Genomic DNA, 20,961 nt, shown 5'->3' with positions numbered 1-20,961 from the left:
TATTTTTCTCATTCCTTCCTCCCATTTCCACCTCAAGGCCTTATTTAATCTGTCCTCTATACCTGGAATGCCCTTCTCTTGTATACCTCAACCCAATCAATCTGTTGATTAGAAAAGGAGGCAGTGAATATCTGAAAAACACACTGAAAGGACCCTAGGAAATGGTTTTAAAAACTAACAGGGAATGGGTGAAGTATTACGGTATGTGAATTATATCTCAATAAAGTATTTTTTTAAAAAATGAGCAGGGAAGTTTTTTTCCTGCTTATACAAAAAACAACTAGTCTATGGTGTATTTAGGGCTTTCTAAAGATCTTTTAAATAATTCTTGTGACTGTATTTCAAGAAAAGGCTCAAAATAACTACATACATTTTCTGTTTCCATTGCTAAAACACAAAATATAAAGCTTAACCCAATATATGAGTACAGCAACTGGTAACACATTACTGGAGGACCAAAAAAATCAATAAACATTTGTATTCACAAAACTAAAATGTCACACTTACTGGTAACGAATTTAGTCCATACCACTACTGACCAAATGAGGAGAAAATTAATAGGAACAACTTTACATCTTATTTTGGAGGTGGGCTCAATAGGCTTTCTGCCTTAAAAATCTATTTTAATTTGCAGAATATTTTATTCCTTGGAATATCTGCTTTAATATGCTCCAATTTTCATTTTCTTGTCTTGAGGAATTTTAATTAAGGTTGGATTTGCTAAGGTCACATTTAACAAATAAAGCTATACACTAAGGCTGTTGAAATCCAACCAGAATTTTTTTTCCCCCAAAAGTGAGGAAATACAGTTATTTCCAGGTCTTCTATTCATATAACAAATAGACTATTTCAAGTAATCGCCCATTTTTTTCTTTATTTCATTAAATTGTAAAATCACCCCTAACATGTAGCAATATTACAGAAAAAGGATTCAGAATAATAAAATGTGGACGCTTTATTTTTATACTATTTCAACAATGGGTATTTTACCTTTTCAGATGCTTGGCTTCATCCTGAAGCTATAATATTCTCTACACCAAATTTGGCTACATACAGTTTATTTACATACTAGAAATCAGTTGCCTGAGAATTCTGTTAAACATGTTCCTTCCTCAGGAAGGAAGGGAAGGGAAGGAGTCATTCAAAATAACCAGAGATTAATTTTATTCCCTACAATCAATAATTGAGAGGAAATGTTCACCGTCATAAGAATAAAAGAAGACTGAAATCTTTAATGGGAAATTCTTTTTTTTTTTTTTTTTTTTTTGCGGTACGCGGGTCTCTCACTGCTGCGGCCTCTCCCGTTGCGGACCACAGGCTCCGGACGCGCAGGCTCAGCGGCCATGGCTCACGGGCCCAGCCACTCCGCGGCATGTGGGATCTTCCTGGACCGGGGCACGAACCCGCGTCCCCTGCATCGGCAGGCGGACTCTCAACCACTGCACCACCAGGGAAGCCTTTTAATGGGAAATTCTAATTGCTTTCCAGGATAATTATCCTCAACCAATCCGAATTCTCTCCACAGTGTCTTCTACCATGTAAGTCTTCACTTCCCATCTCCATGTGGTTGGAATAAAGTGACTGAAGTCTAGTCCCGTGGCTCTTTGTGCCACTCTTATGACACCTAGCCCACACTGCCCTGTACCATAATTAACTTTGATCATTAACACCCAGGAGTAAAAAGAATAGGATGGGATGAGGCCCTAAGGCTCCAAAATGCTAAAGGCATCCTGATTTTAGTGGAAATTAGTGAGAAGAGGACAGATTCTAGACACAGTTGGGTAGGACTGTGATAACATTTTGATTGGATTCAGATGTGATGCGATGGATTGGATGTGGGTGATGGGAGTGAGGGTGGTAATTGGAATAGGAGGATGGGAAAGATAAAGATTTGAAAAGAGAAATCAAGAATGACTGCTAGGCGGTCACAAAGCACCGAGCCGATCTCCCTGTGCTATGCGGCTGCTTCCCACTAGCTATCTATTTTACGTATGGTAGTGTATATAGGGGTGGGATAGGGAGGGTGGGATAGGGAGGGTGGGAGGGAGGGAGACACAAGAGGGAAGAGATATGGGAACATATGTATATGTATAACTGATTCACTTTGTTATAAAGCAGAAACTAACACACCATTGTAAAGCAATCTTTAACTCCAATAAAGATGAAAAAAAAAAAAAGAATGACTGCTAGGTTAGTGGCCTGAGAACGGCCATACTATTAAATAAAATGAGGATGGCTGGAGGAGGAACAGTTTGCTGGGCTATCAAATGCAGTGATAGGCTGAATAATGGCCCCCAAGGATGTCCCTGTCTAATCCCCAAACCTGTAAATATGTTACATTACCTGGTAAAAGCAACTCTGCACATATGATTAAGTATGTTGAGAGCTGGAGCTTATCCTGGATTATCCAGGTGGGCCCAATATAATCCCAAATCTTTTTAAAGAGGAATGCAGGAGAGTCAGAGTCAGAGGTGTTTATGAGACTATGCAGAAGAATGGAAGCAGAAGGAAGAGAGGAACAAAGATGCTATGCTGCTGGCTTTGAGGATGGAGCAAGGGGCCACAAGCCAAGGAGTGCAGCTGGCCTACAGAAATTTTAAAAAGGCAAACATGATTCTCCCTTAGGCCTGAAGATAAAATGCAGCCCTACCAACACCTTGATTCTAGCCCAGTGAAACTGATTCCAGACTGCTGACCTCCAGAACTGTAGAACAATTTGTAGCAATTTGTTACAGCAGCAATGGGAAACATACATACATGTTAGATTTGAGATGTCTATTAGATATACAAGTAGAGATGTTGAGGAGGCAGTCTGGAGCTCAGAGAGGGCAGGACTAGAGAAAAAAAATTAGAAGAATCTGTTTGAATTATGGACCCTCTTTCCCACATTACTCTAACCCTGCATCCCAAAAAAGCACTCATGCACAAACACAACATTTTTTCATGAAATTTCAAGATGGTCAAGAACCTCTATACTCATGGAACCTCTAGAATAGTGTAAGTAATCACAAAGCAGCCTGTTCTAACTCTGATGATTGTTCCCTCCCTAAGGAGGAGGAAACCAAGTAACTCTTCATTTAAAAAAAAAAATCTTTTCAAAAATTTTTTTCCTAATTCTGCTTATTAAAAAAAAACCCACAATGCTACAGAAATATCTAACATAGGAAGTTCAAATCCCCATGTACCCCCTGTGTTCATCACTATCACCCTTTACATGTTCTCCTCTTGCTTAAAGATGTGGCCAACACACCTCTGACTCCTTTTTAAATGTTTATACAGATATACACGTTTTTTTAACCTTGCTTTTTTCTTTGATTAAGCTTGCTTTTTAAAATTAGCTTATGATAACAGAAAGCTGGTTACAACAATTGCAAAGCTTCAGAGTTGAGACTTTTGATTCCTTCTATTAAAAATTCCACATAGGGCTTCCCTGGTGGCGCAGTGGATGAGAGTCCGCCTGCTGATGCAGGGGACATGGGTTCGTGCCCTGGTCCAGGAAGATCCCATATGCCGTGGAGCGACTGGGCCCATGAGCCACGGCCGCTGGGCTTGCGCCTCCAGAGCCTGTGCTCTGCAACAGGAGAGGCCACAACAGTGAGAGGCCTGCATACCGCAAAAAAAAAAAAAAAAAAAAATTCCACATAACTAGGCTAGATAAAAAGGATAGCAGCTGGTTGATCAAAGAAATTTTGTGTCAATGAATTTTAAATAATGAAAACATTTTTGCCTGAAAAATTAAAATCACTAGAGCATCTTCAAAGGCAAGTATTTGGATTTCTACTATCCCCCTATGAGTTCAATGAAGCTATTTTTATTTCTGAAACAGAGAGCTAACATGAAAGACCTAGAGGAGATGGTATTTTTAAAAAATGCATTTGCTTCACATTCTTTTTGTCTGAAGTTGCTGAGTTGGTATCATAAGGAAAAATATGTTAGCTCACTTAAAGAGGGCCAATAAATGACTAGTTCCAAAATGGGCACATTTTAAACTTCTAAAAACAGGTCACAAAGAAAGTAAAACAAAACTGTGTCGACCCGCCTTTCTTTGGAGCCGATCTGGCTTATCTAAGCCCTTCCAAGAAGGAGCAACCCACTGAGCATCAGGACAGGAGCATCCTCAATACTGCACACAGTCAGCTTTGCACAATGCTTTTTATCAAGTGTTTGAATCTCTACAAGTGAAAGACGTCTGCCAAATACTATGTGAGTTCATAAAATATGCTCTAGAAAAATCTTTCTAGAAGAAAGATTATATTTTTCCAGCCATGAATGTAAGCTAAGTATAAGAGGACAGACCTGGGAATTCCCAGAAAAAAAAAAAAGGAAAAAAAGGTTCAAGGCCATGCTAAGAAATTTGAGCTTTAAGGGGAAGATTAAATAAGACATTGAAAGGTTTTAATACAGAATAACATGATCAGTTTGCATTTTAGAAAAATCACTTCAGTTGTTGTGTAGAGAATGGATTACAGACAAGCAAGTCAGGAAGTAGAAAGGCTAGTTAAAGGCTGTTGTGCATGGTGAGAGATGCCTGGACAAGGATGGTAGCAATGAGGATGGAGGGAAGAGGACTTAGTCAAAGGGCTACCTACGGGATGTATTCAATAGACTCTGGTAACTGACTGGTTAGATATAAGTAATAATGGGGAGGGAGGAAGTTAAGAACTTCACTCAGGTTTCTGGCTGGGGCAACTTGAGTTGTGTCATTATATGGAACCCTGGAGAAGACAGCTTAGCGGTGAGAATTATAAGTTAAAGACATCAGGAGTCTATAAAAGAGAAATCCAAACAGATACTACATTCTTACAATGAGCATTTATTAAATAAGCACATTGAGAGATTTAGAATATATTCCAAAAGCTCAACGGGCCAATTTCTAGTTACTTGTTCATTGCAGAGAGTTCATGAAAAATATAACACACAAAGAATTCTGAAACCAAGTTTTTGCCATTAGTTTCAGTCTGCTCACACCAGGGAACCCTTAAGGAGGCTGTGGTAGATGACGTTATTCTCAGTGTTCCACAGCTCTCCCTGCAGAAGGATGAGCCAGCCACCCACTCGAGGTACCAGGTGACTTGCAGGGTGTCCTACAGAAGGATTATCCTTCCCTGTACCACTAACACCCAGCTGGCTAAAGAAATGTGTGTAGAAGTAATATATGCCACTTCTGAGCAGAAGTTTTAAAAGCTGGCACATCGTTTGTCCATGGCTCCTTTTCCCAGTTAGGAACTGCTCCTCCAGCCAGGATCCCAGAATGAAGAAGACAAGTGAGGCTGAGCTGTAGCTCACCTCTGAATATACCTGTCATAAGATACTGAGCTTTAGAGGTTGTTTGTAACCACAGCATTAACAAAATATGACAGACGTATGATGGATATAGGTGTTTAACAAATAACAATGTATGATTTGTATTTCCCCTCCTCCAGTTGAAATTTTCTGGTGATCTGCTAAGAAGCAACCTGATGGGAAAAAAGAAATAGTTGGCCCAAGTATCCCAAAACTGAAACAGAGAACTTTTAACCTGAAAGAAAAGCTGATAGTCTGGAGTCGGCAAACTTCTTCCGTTAAGGGATAAACAGTAAATATTTTAGGCTCACAAGCCATACAGACTCTGTTGCAACTGCTCAACTCTGCAGATACGGCACAAAAGCAGCCATAGACAATATATAAAAGAATAAGCGTGGCTGTGTTCCAATAAAACTTTATTTACAGAAACAGGCAGTGAGCCAGATTTGGTCCACAGGGCTATGGTTTCCAGATTCCTGGTCTAAATCCTTCATATTGTCAATGAGGAATCTAAGACCTAGAGAGATTAAATCAAGGACATACAGCTGGCTGGTGGCAAGCTGAGCATTACAATGCAGGTCTCCTCAATCTATTGCTTTAGAACAGGTTCTGTTGCGTCACAACGTGGAGATGAAATACACAGCAAAAAATAAGGCGAAGAACGCTAAGGGTAGGTTTTGATTATGTTAAACAGCTTTCAACAGTGTGGTTATAGATGAGGATTTGCTTTTCAAGTGATTATGGCTTTCATAAAAACAAGTGAATGTCATAAGATGGAATAGATGAACGAATGATAAATTAGCCAGTGTCTGAAAAATGATCTTCAGAGGAAACGCAATTATATACTTCCTTCCTACTATCATTTTCTCCAATACTTATCAATCATTTCTTTTATCAACAGGACAGCATTTGCTATGGCCATTGCAGTAACTCATCTTAAGGCAAAACAGGTTTAAAAGCATACCACAAAATGAGCAACAAATACACTAGACCAGAAGGCAATTATTTCACATGGTATTTTTCATTTATTTTCCTTTCTTTTAATTTCCAAAATAATACTCATTGGAGGAAACTGAAAACAGAAGTATATAAAGTTAAACACTCCACACCCTCCTCAATTCCACTCCCCAGTGTTAACACATGACTGATTTATATCAGGAGAGTGCAATAAAGCTACCTTCTCTAAGTCATTCTTTCAAAAACAAAGAGGAATATAGGTTTCCTGACCAGATATCCCTTGAAAATCATGTTTTTTAAAAAGCAACAGACAGGTTAGGTGTGGTCTGTGGCCTGGAATTGAGAAAAGCAAGCTGCCTATGCAGGGTTTAAATGGAGGGTCTTGACCCCAGCACTGTAACCAGATGAGTGAGGCTCCTCAAATACCTTGATGATGCTACTGTGGGATGTGCAAACACTTCAAAAATGAGTAAGACTATCCATACTTTCTCGTTTGGTATTTTATTGGGAAAACTTGGGCCAATCTGCTCATAAAAAGACCAACAATCTTAATCAGTTTTTCTTTTAATCCATACTTTAGGGACATCAGTGACAATGGCAGAGTAAAGAACTCCAAAAGTCTGTCCTCCATAAAAGCAATTTAAAATGGGCAGAATCAACCCTTTTTGAACACTGAAAACTAACCAAAAGCTTACAGCAACCACCTGATGCACTTAAGTACAGTGAAACACTTAATCAAGGAAAACTAGCTGGGTGTTGGTTGCAGTAGCAAGTTTTGTGGCATTTTAACTTACCCTGGTCCCATCCCTCATTCTCCAGCTCAGTGGAAGCCTTGAAAATAATAGCCTGCACTCTTGGTACTGGTACCAGTACCAGTACCAGAGGGAGCAGAAAAGACCTCATTCACAAAGAACTATAATAATTTGCTTTGATTTGTCCGGTGGAACCCTGGAAGACCAGCACAAAAGACTTGCCTTTATCTTGCCTAACTCAAAACTCTCCAAGTGCTAAAAAGTGGCTAGCTCGAGAAAGCTTATTGAAATCATTTACAGGCAAATAAATATATTTGTTGCTGCTGCATGAGGCAATGGATAATAGTTGGGGCAAACAACAGACTAAACCAAAGAAGTTGGGGGGAAAGGCTGAAGGATGAGATGCTTTGGGAAATAAGGGCTTTGAAAAGGTCCCACATATTCCTAGGAATCTAGAAGTCCATGTGCATTCCCAGGGTGCGTGCATGCTCAGAAAGAATCTGAGAGGGCCCTAACCTCAGCTCTGGCTGAACTACAGGCTCTGCACAAGCAGAAAGTGAAGGCTAAGGTTAGTTGTACACTGCTTGGCTGAGAGTTGAAGGTGTGCTGTGATACACACACAGAGCCCCCCTGCAAAGACTGGGAGATTTTTTTTTTTGGTTCTAGGCATTCATTTAAGGAAAACTCTGTCCAATCACTAGCTGACCACTAAGCTAATGAAACTGAGACTTCAGTGCCTCACATCACACAAAAATTACACACTCTACAAAATTAGTTCAGAAAAATCACTAGACAAGCGACAACAATCATAATAGGCAGCAATAACAAACCCTGGGGAGGGAGAAGAATCTGATTCCAGAGTTGCTACCCTGTAATACTCAAAATGTCCAGTTTTCAACAAAAAATTATGAGGCACACAAAGAAACAAGAAAGTAATGGCCCATGCACAGAAAAAGAAAAAGAAAAAAAAAGCAATCAATATAAACAGTTCCTATGGAAGCCCAGACATTGGACTTACTAGACAAAGACTTCAAATCAGCTATTTCCAATATATTCAAAGAGCTAAAGACACTGTTAACAGAATGAAAAAATAAACTGCAGACTAGGAGAAATATTTTCATATCTCATATCCAACAAACAATTTGAATGCAAAATATATAAAGAACTCTTTAAAATTCCATAATATGAAAACAAACAACCCAATTTTAAAATGTGCAAAGATTTGAACATTCTTCACCAAAGATGACATAATGGATGGCAATTAACCACGTGAAAAGATGCTCAACACCATTATCCATTAAGGAGACATACATTAAAGCCACAACAAAGTATCACTACACAACTATCAGAAAGGCTAAAACAAAAACAAAAGCAAACGAGAAAAACCTGATAATACCAAGTGCTGATGAGGGTGTGGAGCAACTGGAACTCTCATTCATTGCTCATAATAATGCAAAATGGTTTAGCACCACTCTGGAAAACAGTTTGGCATTTTCTTGTAAAGTTAAGCATACACTTACATATTACCCATTAAACCAACATCTAGGTACTTAAACCAAAGAAATAAAAACTTGTGTTTATGCAAAAACCTGTATGTTTACAGCAGCTTATTCATAAATACCAAAAACTGAAAATCACCTAAATATCCTTTATCAGGTAAATGGATAAACAAACTGTGGTGCATTAATACAATGGAATACAACTCAGCAGCAAAAGGGAACAAACTATTGACACAGTTAACAACATGAATGAATCTCCACAACAATGTGCTGGGTGAAATGATTCCATTTATATCATATACTGGAAAAGGCAAAACTACAGAGACATACAACAGATCAGGAGTTAAATGGTATAGAGAAGATATGACTGCAAGGGGCAGCACAGGAATTTCGAGGTGATGAAACTGTTCTGTATTCTGACTATGGGAGTGGTTACAAGAATCTGTACGTGTATCACAGCTCACAGAAATACATACCCAAAAGAAGTCACCTTTACTGTATGTAAATTTAAAAATTAAAGGAGAAAAAAGACTGCAGGGCTTCAAATCCCAGCTCTATTTCTCTTTGCCTCATTGTTATTAAAAACAACCTGACTTTCTGTGTTGCTGAAAGATTACGTGAGTTCCTGGCATATGCTAAGCACTAAATTGGTGAGTGATCAATAAAATGTTTTGTTCAGACATGCTAAAAAGTTGGTACTTTTAAAACACCCACTGCAAGAGGAAGAAATCTAGTTTTTAATTAAAAGAGCAAAGAATTGAAGAATATTGGGATTAAAACCCCTAATTCTTCATCACCTTCATTAAACATTCACTGGAAACCTATGAGGTGATCAGTATCAAATTACGTTCTTCAAGTTTTACAGAAACCTTGAGCTCAAGGAGCTACTGAAAGGCTTGTTCCCAGAGCTACGTGGGTATTGGCCGTGATATTTCACACGAAGAGCAAACGCGCTCCAATCAAGGCTTAGTACTCAATGGTGGGTATCACTGCCTCTCTCCTGGGAAGGTGCCAACTCCAAGCTCCTTTTCCCGAGTCGGGGCAGGTCAGCATCCTTGGACTTGGCGCTCGCTGTGCTGCCCTACATCCCATCCATCATCAGCCGGGTCCATCCTTCCTCGAAAACATCCTTAACATCCACCCTCCACCCATTCCGCACAGATAGGGGGTTTGGAGCTTTTTAAGAGGCAGCTGTAAGTAACGACGACTCCCATCTCCCCAGTGTCTCCCTCTTTACCTGAAAAGTAGCCTCCTTTCCTTGGCCAAACGTCCAAATCCACACTTGACCTTTCGGAGCCGATGCGACTGGCACCCAAGATGGCTGCGCCCTTGGATGGGGAGGGGCCGCTCGCCTCCCAGAGGAGAAACCACCGCGGCCAAGGTTACCCTAGAGGGAGGCCGTTAGGAAGGACTCCGAGCGCTGGACTTGACATCCATTTGCTGCCCCTCAGCCCAAAGCCTGACGCCAGCCGTACTGATGCCGCCGAGTGGCAAACATCTAATGCTCATCACTGCTAAAAAGGCAACAAGAGGGCTTCCCTGGTGGCGCAGTGGTTGGGAGTCCGCCTGCCCATGCAGAGGACACGGGTTCGTGCCCCGGTCCGGGAAGATCCCACATGACGCAGAGCGGCTGGGCCCGTGAGCCATGGCCGCTGAGCCTGCGCGTCTGGAGCCTGTGCTCCGCGACGGGAGAGGCCACAACAGTGAGAGGCCCGCGTACTGCAAAAAAAAAAAAAAAAAAAAAAAAAAAAAGGCAACAAGGAAAGATCTGGCGCGTCAGAGCATATTGCTTCGGTGAGCCACGGGCAGAGTACAAATTCACTCTCCATAGTTGCCCGTGCATTCGGGTTAGAATAAAATGTAATCAAACGAACAATAAAGACATTACATCGTTTAAAAAATTCTATTCTATTTGACAGACATGTATTGAATATATGTGCCAGGCACCGTTCTGCGTTATGGGGCTATACAATGAACAACATAAATCTTCCCACGTGGAACTCATTACTGAAAGAGTGTCCGCATGGAATCTGCCAATTTTACCTTCTCTCCATTCTAAGAAACCTCAGAACACCCCCCAGGCCCAGAGTCCCATCTGACAGAATCAGCTGCAGGCGATGCTCAAATTCTCGTGTGGGTACCACAAGACCCTACCATCCCCTCCAGGAGAAGGGACCAGGGATGGGCCTGAAAAGTTGGCTACTATATACTTTGTCATTAGCCTCTGAGGTCAACCAGCATGAGACCCCTGCCCCAAAGGGGCACTCTGTGCAGGACCCTGACTGGCCAGCCTACTTAAGAGTCTCTTTCTTAGGGAGGCTGACTGTAAGAAAAATAAGAGTCAATTATTCAGTAAGTTCAGAAGCCATGGAAGGAGACAGAAGTGAACTGAGTCACCAGAATGGTGGTGTTAGTAACATAAAGAATAACGGCCTTCGCAACTTACAAAGGAATGTTCTCTGGGGTAAATATTTGCTGTCAGTTTCCTAGAGCTACTCTTATTTCCAAATGACTTCCAAGGCTACTTCCTGTGTCTTCCAACTTACTGGAGTATCCTTATAAGCTGCCTCCCGTCAGCTGAGGTTAGCAGAACAGACCTCTATTTCTTGCAATCTGAAAGAACGTTAACTATCCCATACGTTCCTTTCCAGTTACTTCAATGATAGGTCCTTACATCATTCTTTATGTGGAGTCTTCTTAGGCTATGGATAACAGAGGGACTGAATAAAATCCATGTATAAAATGCATGTGGATCCCATTTATTTATTCTGTTTGACCAAAAGGCATCACAACATAAATTACTTATGATGGAAAAATATTACGGTTCAAATTACAAGAAAGCACACTGAAACCACTCAACATCACATTTTTTAATAGGACACTAAGCCAGTGAGTCTCACCTCACATAGAGCTCCCAAAATACAGTTCTCTAGATACTATTCCAAAAGTAATTAATCAGGAAAATCTGAGGGTGGGGTCATGAGTATAGGTCTTTTTAAAAACTCCTCACTTAATTCTGATGCCCAGCCAGCACTGAGAAAGAGGTAACTGAGTACCTTGTAACTCAAAGTGTGGTCCAGGGACCAGTAGCAGCAGCATCACCTGGAACTTGTTAGAAATGCAAAATCTCAGGCTCCACCCCAAACCTACTAAATCAAGATCTGCATCTTTACAAGATCCCCAGGTGATTTGTAGGCATATTAAAGTTTGAGAAGCACTGTTTAAAGGTCCCATTGCTACAGAAATGCGAGAAATACCACATCACGTTTTAAAGTTGAATGCCTCAAGAAGAAAGGAGAAACAGGAATAGAACAGCATAACAGATAAAATGTTTGTGATATTAGGCATTTCACATTATTAAGCATCTAATTAAGAGTAATATTCAAACACAAGTCTGCACCTTTTAAAACTCGAAATACCACGCCTTATTCCAAATGAATTTCACTTACAAACCACACCTTCCACTGGCAAGAGTTATACCTCAACGGAGTGACACAAATCTACCTTATAATCTCCAGATAGCTCATCTCCACTGAGCTAGTGTGTATTGAGGGGGAGTCCTTGTGAGGAAATAAAGAAACAAGGGTGATGACAAAGCAAGAAAGGGTCATTTACATGGGTGGCCCCATGCTGAGGGAGGGGCCTTCCAGTTTTTTGTGAACACCTCTGTACTAGTTTCAAAGGACTCTTTGGAAATGGTGATAGTTATTCTCCACATGTGCAAACGTTTTCTTCTGTGCCTTGTTCTTGGCCGGCTCTCAGAAAAAGCATTTACCTTTCTTCCAGTATAGCGATTCCTTGATTAATGTATCTTCAGAAAACAACACTCCGGTACACTGAAGGCAGCCGTATCGGAAACAAACTCTGAATCCCCCGCAGCAGCCCCGGCATGAGTTATACGCTCATCAGTGGGGCCACTGAGAATCTGCTCGTATGCATATCAGAGCAGGACAAAATCACCTCCTGTCACAGCTTCTATTTATTTGTTCCCTGAGAGGTATTCAGACCTGGCACTCAGCAAAATGACAAAATCAGAAAACTGTTTTCAGATTCTATAGGTTTCCTTTGCAATACCCTTAAACTTGTCCAAGTATGACCATGACCCTCTTCAAGAAATGTACATCACTCATGAGAAAATGTGACGTTTAAAAGCATGTTTCCCATAGTAAACTTGTATTTAGAGAATGAATAATTCCCATTCAAAAGATGCAAAAAGGGAGGGGCCTTTAAGTTATCTGTCCAAGGTCACATTATAATACAGTACAAAATAGCAACAAGAACCTAGGTAACCTCATGTTAACAAAAACAGCCTGGTGGTAAGGAGAGAAAAATATGAACAAGTCAGAACTTTTATCAGTTAGGAATTGCATTCAGCTGCTAATTAAAAGACCTAAGAGAACAGTGGCTTAAATAAGACAGAGTTTATTTTTTCTTAAATAAAGGAGGAGCAGGCAATCAAAAGCTCATATGATGACTCTATTACCACTGGAAACTGAGATTCCATCCATTTTTCTGCTCCACCATTCTCAGCGCCTGGCTTCCATCCTCAAGATAACCTCATGACCCAGGATGGCTGCTGTGAGCTACACATCCTTGTTCCTGGTAGGGGGATGGAAGGTGATAAGGGCAAAAGGATATTCTGTGCAGTTGAGTCCCCTTTAAAGAATTTTTCTAGAAACCACACTCAACAACTTTTTCTTGCCTCTCATTAGTAGGCTGGGTGAAGCAGTTTCACAGGTGGGTACCTTGCCACAGTCAGCAATATAGGATTGCACTGACCAAGGAAGACGAGAATAAATACTGGGTAGGAGTCTGCACAGAATCCTACTCCATAGCTTTCTAGCTACGTGACCTTGACTAGATTATTTACCCCCTCTGGGTAAACACCCCCTCCGGTTTCTCATCTGCAAAAATGAAGGAAATCATCCCACCTATCTCATAAGATTGGTATGAGGACTAAGTGAGGAAAATACATGGAAAACAATTAGAATGCCACCTGGGACCTAGCACACAATAAATTATATCATTATTGTTTGATTATCCTAGTCCAGGGCTTTTCCAAATTCCTCTCATACTCGAACTTCCTCTCCATTTCCAAAATTGTACCTGCTGATACTCTAGTGTGAATGAGTCTTAGTCACAGGTCATCTCAAGTTGGATACTCATTTCATGCCTTCCTTTCTAATTATGAAAGGAAGTGCCAGACAGCAGCACACATGGGATATTCTGGACAGAACTGGGTGGAGGAATTGAGCTTACAGTCCCCAAAAGGCAGGGTCTAAACACAATCCCAAGGCAGATGTTTGGAGAACCTGAAGAAACTAAGGTGAGAGTAAAAAAGAATGATATCTCCTGTGCAGAAGAATTCTAAAAGATGTATGTAGATATTCTACCCCCAAGGAGGTGGAGCCTAACTCCTGATTCCCTAAGTGTAGGTTCTGCATAGTGGCTTCCTTTACTTCCTACAATATGGGGGGCGGGCGCGGGGAGTGGTAACCTTGGCCTAGAGAAACCTGAAAAACACTCCCTCAGCCAGGAGATCAGAATCAACATCAACAGTTATAAATGATGTTATTATACCCTTAATATGTGGTTAAAATGGTACTTTACCTCCCAAACACCCAAAACTCCAGTCTAAACATGAGAAAAACATCACACAAATCCCCATAGAGTAACATGCTACAAAATATCTGGTCAGTACTCCTCAACACAGTCAAGGCCATCAAACACAAGAAAAATCTGAGAAACCATCACAGCCAAGAGGCGCCCGAGGAGACACAACAGCTACATGTTATGTGGTGTCCTGGATGGGATCCTGCAGAGCAGGAAGACATTAGGTAAAAACTAAGGAGATGTGAGTAACAGGGAAATCTGGATGTGAGGTAGATGGGAACTCTCTGTACTATCTTAACAATTTTTCTGTAAATCTATAAAACTATTCTAAAACAACAAAGTTTATTTAAAAAAAGAAAATAAAACAATGGTTTACTGCCTGTACACCCCTCCCCCGCCATGCACCCATCCCCACCCAAAGGCAAGCTTAGAGTCCCTAAAGGTGAGGCCTACAGCTGCTGAGGGGCAGGAATGGATGTTGAACCTTCATACAAACGAGGGGGCCGGGCCTCCTTCCTCCCCACCTTAACGCTGCTCTTTGCTCTGAAGCTACTAGACATATATTTTCATCTTGTACTTCATGGATAATATTTTCATCATACCTATGTTCAGTATTATAAACTCCCCCAGAACACATCCCATGTTCTCCACTGATGAAGTGAAGTGCCCATCTTGAAAGGCAGGTCCCTGCGGCACAACTTAAGCTAACGTGACTGCCTTTTTCCCAGTGAGGCGACATCTTGAGTGTGGCACCTTGGGCTTTTCCCTCATCACAAGGAGCCTGGAGAAACACCCCCTAGATCGGACCCTGCACACCGGCAGGCTTCTGTAAACCGAGTCAGAAGTTATTTTCCTCTTCATCCCCTAGAATCATAAAATGTAATGTTGGAAGCCTCATCCTTTCAATTCATAAGGCAAAAACTAAGGCCCAGAAAGATGCTGTAAATTGCTGAGGCTAAAGCTAACTGAGAGAGACCCAAGCGTTCTCAGGATAAGACTCTAAGTACCATTAAATGTAAAGCTGAAACGATCTGAGGGAAAATAGTTGCCCCCAGAATGTAACATGCCAATGACCTTATAGAAGCACTGCATGAATAGTGGCAAAATTAAAAAAAAAAAAAAAATGAAGGGATGCACCCTGGTTAAAAAGAGGATGCAGAGTCATCAACTTACCTTTGATTTGTTGAAATCACTTTGAACACAAATAGTTATGTCACAAGAATGAGCTTTTCATTTGTGATGATGAAGAAAGGGTAAACATCAACGACAAGCCACGTTAAAATAGTTTGTATGGTGCAAGGAATGTCAAATGAAGAACTAGTCTCAGTCTTTTGCGGTCTTGTAAGATTGATATATTTCAAAAAGATGTATGAACTCCAAAGCAAAGCAACTACATTGGATTAGAAATGGTGAAGATGCAGTTTTACCTCCTTTTTCTCTGCCAACCTGAAACCCCATAACTATTCCCAAAGGGAGAAAAATGTAGACTCAATGAGGCGTCAGATATTTTACCAAAAATATACATAAATAAACACTAATAACTTTATAGGAAGTATTCACTATGTGCCTAGCTATGTTCTAAAGGTATTACATATACTAATTCACTTAATCCTCAAACCCTATGCAATAGGTTTTATTAATATTCCCACTTTACAAATAAAGAATGGATGCACAGAGAGGTTAGGTAACTTGCACAAGGTCACACAGTAAGAGGTAAGCCAAGAAATGAACCAAGACTGTCTGGTTCTCTTATGCTAAACTCCACTTGCTAGTCACCATGGACTACTTTATATTCTTATTTATTTCTTTAAAGTATATTAGTCTTACCTTCCTTAATTCTATGACATGTTCTTTAAAAGCAGGGAGCCTATTTTATATATTTCTTTGTATTCCTTGTATTTTCTACACCATTTTGCATACATTTTGCTGACAGGATAACTAGACAGGTCTTCTAAAAGAAGCTGGTGAGTGCAGGATTTTTAAACAACATGTACATATATCCATAGTTTCTATGGGACTTAAAATAACTTCCTCAAAATAAATTAGACAACTTTGGAATTCTAATAACAAAAACTGTAAGATGGTGGCCCAGAAGAATTAATGCAGTTTTCAAAACTACACAACTTACTAGACAGAGCCACAAACTCTGGGCCATATGACCTAGCATGCTATATGAATCAAATTAAGAAACGACAGTTTGGGCTTCCCTGGTGGCGCAGTGGTTGGAAGTCCGCCACGGGTTCGTGCCTCGGTCCGGAAAGATCCCACATGCCGCGGAGCGGCTGGGCCCGTGAGCCATGGCCGCTGAGCCTGCGCGTCTGGAGCCTATGCTCCGCAACAGGAGAGGCCACAACAGTGAGAGGCCTGCGTACCGCAGAAAAAAAAAAAAAAAAAAAAGAAACGACAGTTTATGACTTGAAACACCCAAAAGAGGTAACTGAGGTGCAGCTATACCTAGCTGTATTCTTTTAGATTAAGTCTTTTAACACTTCTGAGTCTCAATTTACTCATCTTTAAAATGGGAATAATAAAAATGTACCCTCTTCCCTCTCAGGTCGTTGTAACAATCAAGTTCCATGAGGCTGTGAAAGCCCCTCCTAAGCAGAAAAGCACCAGATAAGTGTAATAAAGTATTTCTAAAATATAACAAGCAACATGCAGATATAAACGTGTGGAGCATGAAAAGCAATTGACTTGTATTTGCAGCCAGTGGGATAGCTTGGAAAAACATGGACTTTCAGGTCAAACAGACCCGGATTCAAGTCCGCATCTTGCCATTTACTCGCTGCGGGATCTTGAGCTAGTCACTTAAGTATTTCTGAGCTTCAATCTCTTTTTTTTTTAATTTATTTTTAAATATGTATTTATTTATTTTGGCCACACCAGTTCTTAGTTGTGGCATGTGGGATCTTCATGACGGCATGTTTAGTTGCGGCATGTGTAGCTGCGGCATGCAGGATCTTTTAGTTGCGGCATGCGGGCTTCTTAGTTGCAGCATACATGTGGGATCTAGTTCCCTGACCAGGGATCGAACCCAGGCCCCCTGCATTGGGTGCACCGAGTCGTACCCACTTCAACTATAAAATGGAGAAAATAATACCTCCCTCACAGGCGCTAGCATGTACGAAGCAACTGGTTCATAAAGAATACAAAGAACTTTATTCTGTGACCTCATACTGACAATATTAGTTATTTTACTCAAAACACATTGGAGAAGTTATATCTGTTCTTCTAGCATTTACCATAAACACATCAACATATAGAGAGAGTACATTTATTTAGTATTTACTAAACCCTATTAAGTGCCTACCACTCTTCCAGGTGATTAAGGGAGGACCTAGAATTTTGTATTCCCTGCCTTTTGGAGAAACAATATAAAAATGCTGTAGGTCAGTCAGGGGTTCTCAGACCCATTTGAGAGTCTGAAGAAAGCTATGGCACCTCTCCACAAAGAAAGTTAACAAAAGTTTAGGAGACAATACTGAAGATATAGGAGAATATCTTCATGACCTTGGGGTAGGGAAAGCATTCTTAACCAAGGGGGACAGTGAGGGGAGGAGGGACACTAACTACAAAGAAAAAGATTCATAAATACACCTACGTTAAAATTACAAATGTCCACATCAAAAGAAACCACAAACAAACATTTTTAAAATAAACCACAGAGTGGAAGCAGATTTTGGAACACATGCAGCCAACAGAAGTTGAGATTCCTGAGCAAGTAAAGAACTCCAACAAATCAATAAAAAATAAGCAAAAAGTGTGATATGAGAATACAAAGAAAAGAAATTACAGCCGCATGCAACAATAGGGATAAATCTTACAAACTTAATATGGAGTGAAAAAAGAATGACACTAAAGAATAATTACAGGATGATTGCACTCATAAGAAGTTGTAAAATAAGCGAAACTAAATAATATTGTATAGGGATGCACAGATAAAACTGTACAGGTAAAACTGCACAGAAAAGCAAGGGAATAAAAGTAGTTCCCTCAAGGGGAAGGAAGAAGCCATGACTGGGAGGGAGTAGAGTTTGCTTCGGAGAAATGATAATATTCTATTTCTCAACTTGGGCACAGGTTACAAGAGTTTTATTTTATGATTTACAGGTTTTATACGTTCTCCTGAATGTACATTACAAAGTAAAAAAACACATTTCCACAACCACACCTAAATTTAGCATGGAGAGAAGAAGTTCACAGACTCCCTCAAGTCCATAAACCCTAATTTTATGGTGTCAACCTCTGTGAGATCAAAGAAAAATGGAAAATCTTTAGACTGTGAGGTGGTGGAGGGAGGAGGGAGCGGATGAGAACAGGAAAAAGTGAAAGATTAGAAAGATGTTAAAAAGAAGAAACATGAAGCCTCTGGGTCAGTTCCTACTTTCTCACTTGGAGAGAGAACATCCAGCACAAAACATAACTAACAAATGCCCAAGCTTGGTAAGGAATGCGATGGAGTCTGAAAAACACACGGGAACTAATGAGGGGAAACAGGAGCACAGCTTGCAAAGAAATGTAAACTATTAAATAATGTGTCTCAAAAGAAAGAAGCCCGATAACGGCCAGTTTAACTCTCTGCCCACTCCACAGTATCTCTGCCCCTCACCCCCTAACGGAGAAAGGGTACACTAAATGGTTAGAAACTGCAAACACCAATTTCTGAGTGAAAAAGGACACTGTGTCACGTATCAGCAAAATATTATCATGGAACTTAGAAAAGCTTCTGGTAGCCTTGGGAAATTAAGGAACTGGGAAAAACAAGTTACAAAATGCCATTTCCACCAGCCTTGGAATAAATACACATATTGCAACTAAATGATAAATATCTATCTGGATCATATCTAGTATGACCTCGGGTACAGCTCTGCACAGTACCTAAGTGAAGCTTTTTGCTGAAGATAAGAGGAGTCCAAGGCATGTTCAGATCAGTAATTTAACAGAGGAACATCTTTGTAAAGTTTTTTCATTGTATTCTTGCAAGAATTATTTACTCATATCCAGCAATTACCCATTATTTCATTAGGTCTGGGTTTATACTGAACAAAACTATCAGTTATCTTCAAGACAGCTGGTGTTCGTGTGGTTAGTCAAATGCCTCATTTCGATAGAAAGAGTAACGGGCAAAAGGAATTATTTTTAAGGCTCCAAGATTGACTATTTCCTCCTGTTCCACTCAAACTCTTTCCTTTCATCCCATTTTCTACCCTCCAGTTGTTCCCCACAGACCCATTACCTTCTTTTAATTCTTCAACTTTCTCTTAGGTTAAGGGAGCCACATAGAAAAGCTGCTCCATGGCTGGGTTCACTATATTCCACTTTCTAAAGGGGCGTTAATGAATGTTCACATCTGAACCTTTCTCACGGCCTTATCTCCCTTTTGTTGTCACCTCCCTGGGTTTGTTCTTCCCTCTTGTTTTAGGATACCTGGCTTATCCAGTTGGAACCAAAGACCAAAGAACGTCCTCTCTATTCTGTTTAATTGAAAAGCTGCCCAGGAAAGAGGGAAGGGGTGTGGATCTACACTTATTTACTCTTCCACTTCTGCGCCAAACTATTGATCCGCGCCCCTTTGCGCACCCCCAAAACACAAGTTACAGGCCCAGAAATGATCAGTCCAGATGAATCGCCTTTTGGAAGGCTATATTCTGGACTGGGGGGTGGGGCTGGGGGTCATCAAGTAACTCTAAAGCAAGTCCTATAGAAAGTAGGTGAACTCGGGTGGCTGGGGGTTGGGAGGACAGTCACAGGTCCGAAGTTCAAGAGGCACCGAAACCCGCCTGGACGATTAGCATGTGGTTCGACCCGGTTGCGACAGCGGAGGCAAACCTATCGGGAGGAGGCATTCTCCACTGGCCTCTGACTCATCCAGAGATAAATAACCACCCGGGCCACAAGTTCCAAGCCAGCAGCTCGTGGATTTAGTGTGCATGGAAAATTTGTAGTTTCGGCTCCAGGGCCACTAGCAGGTAGAGACAGGTTTGAATTTCCTCGGGCTCGGCCGCAAAGTTCGGATGGAGATAGAAAAGCCACTCTCCCTCCCGTTCACCTCCTAGAGTTAAAGGTGCCAGTCCCCTCCCGGCGGGCGAGGGAGCCGCCGACGTCCGGGGCAGGACCTGCGCGGCCCCGGGACGCCCAGCCCTGGGTCCCCGGTGCCCCGGTCCCCCCTCACGCTGCCCGCGTCCCCCCTCACGCTGCCCGCGCCCCTCACCTGCGGCCGAGTGGCCCGACAGCGCACGGCCCCGGGCGCGGCGCGGGCCCCCGAGCTCCCGGCGCTCGTGCAGCTCTTCGTCCTCGTCCTCCCGCCGCCGGCCTTCAGCCATCGACGAGCTGAGGGCCCCGCGCGCCGGCCGTCAGCTCCGGGAGTCCCGCGCCAGCAGCCTCCGGGCCTGGGAGGAGGCCCAAGGAGGGAGGAGGCGGAGGAGGAGGCGGCGGCGGCGGCGGCGGCGGAAGCGGCTACCTCCGCGGCTCCACCTGCAGCCCGCGGGGGAGCGGCCGGGCGCGGGCCGAGCAGGTTTCCCCGCCTCCTCGCGCGCCCCGGCGGCCTCCTTCTCACAGCTCTGCCTCTCCCACTGTCTTCCCCCTTCCTCTCTCCGTTAGCCCGCCCCGCAGAGCTGGAGCCGGGATCGGGCGGGGTCTGGCCGGGCCTCGCCTCCTCGGGGAGGGGTTACCGGCCGCCGAGGCTGCCCCAGAGCCGCACGCGCTGCAATCACCCGGTTCACCAAAACAAACATGTACAAAATAAATAAACCGGATAGGAAGGGGGGAAAGAGGAGGCGGCCTGGCCTCTTCCTGCCCTTTCACAGCATTCCGGTGTTAACAGGAAACCCATTTGCTTGACACTTAAACCAAAGGAG

At 42.0% G+C, this 20,961-nt stretch overlaps 1 protein-coding gene across 24 annotated transcripts in view; it reads right to left on the bottom strand.

Annotated features, from left to right (window-relative positions):
* The window catches only part of SH3D19 (SH3 domain containing 19), a 183,486-nt gene extending 162,812 nt beyond the window's left edge, over positions 1–20,674 (bottom strand). For 5 of the 24 annotated variants that reach the window (XR_016393378.1, XR_016393380.1, XM_022599746.3 and 2 more), the window contains exon 1: positions 20,316–20,673. Coding sequence is in view for 12 of the 24 variants with exons in the window: in XM_022599746.3 (XP_022455454.1) it covers positions 20,316–20,427 (112 nt within the window). In the remaining 12 variants the exon portion in view is untranslated. Of the gene's footprint in view, positions 1–20,315 lie in introns of all 24 variants that reach the window. The other 19 variants (XR_016393379.1, XR_016393377.1, XR_016393381.1 and 16 more) reach the window with 8 other exon arrangements.
* Positions 20,675–20,961: the final 287 nt, after the last annotated feature.

This window comes from Delphinapterus leucas, chromosome 5, assembly GCF_059928025.1.
Source record: "Delphinapterus leucas isolate spDelLeu-1000000601 "Yukka" chromosome 5, BTC_Dleu_Yukka2, whole genome shotgun sequence".
NCBI classification, from domain to species: domain Eukaryota; kingdom Metazoa; phylum Chordata; class Mammalia; order Artiodactyla; family Monodontidae; genus Delphinapterus; species Delphinapterus leucas.
The sequence above is the reverse complement of the archived record's forward strand: the minus strand, read 5'-3'. Positions and strand labels throughout refer to the sequence as shown.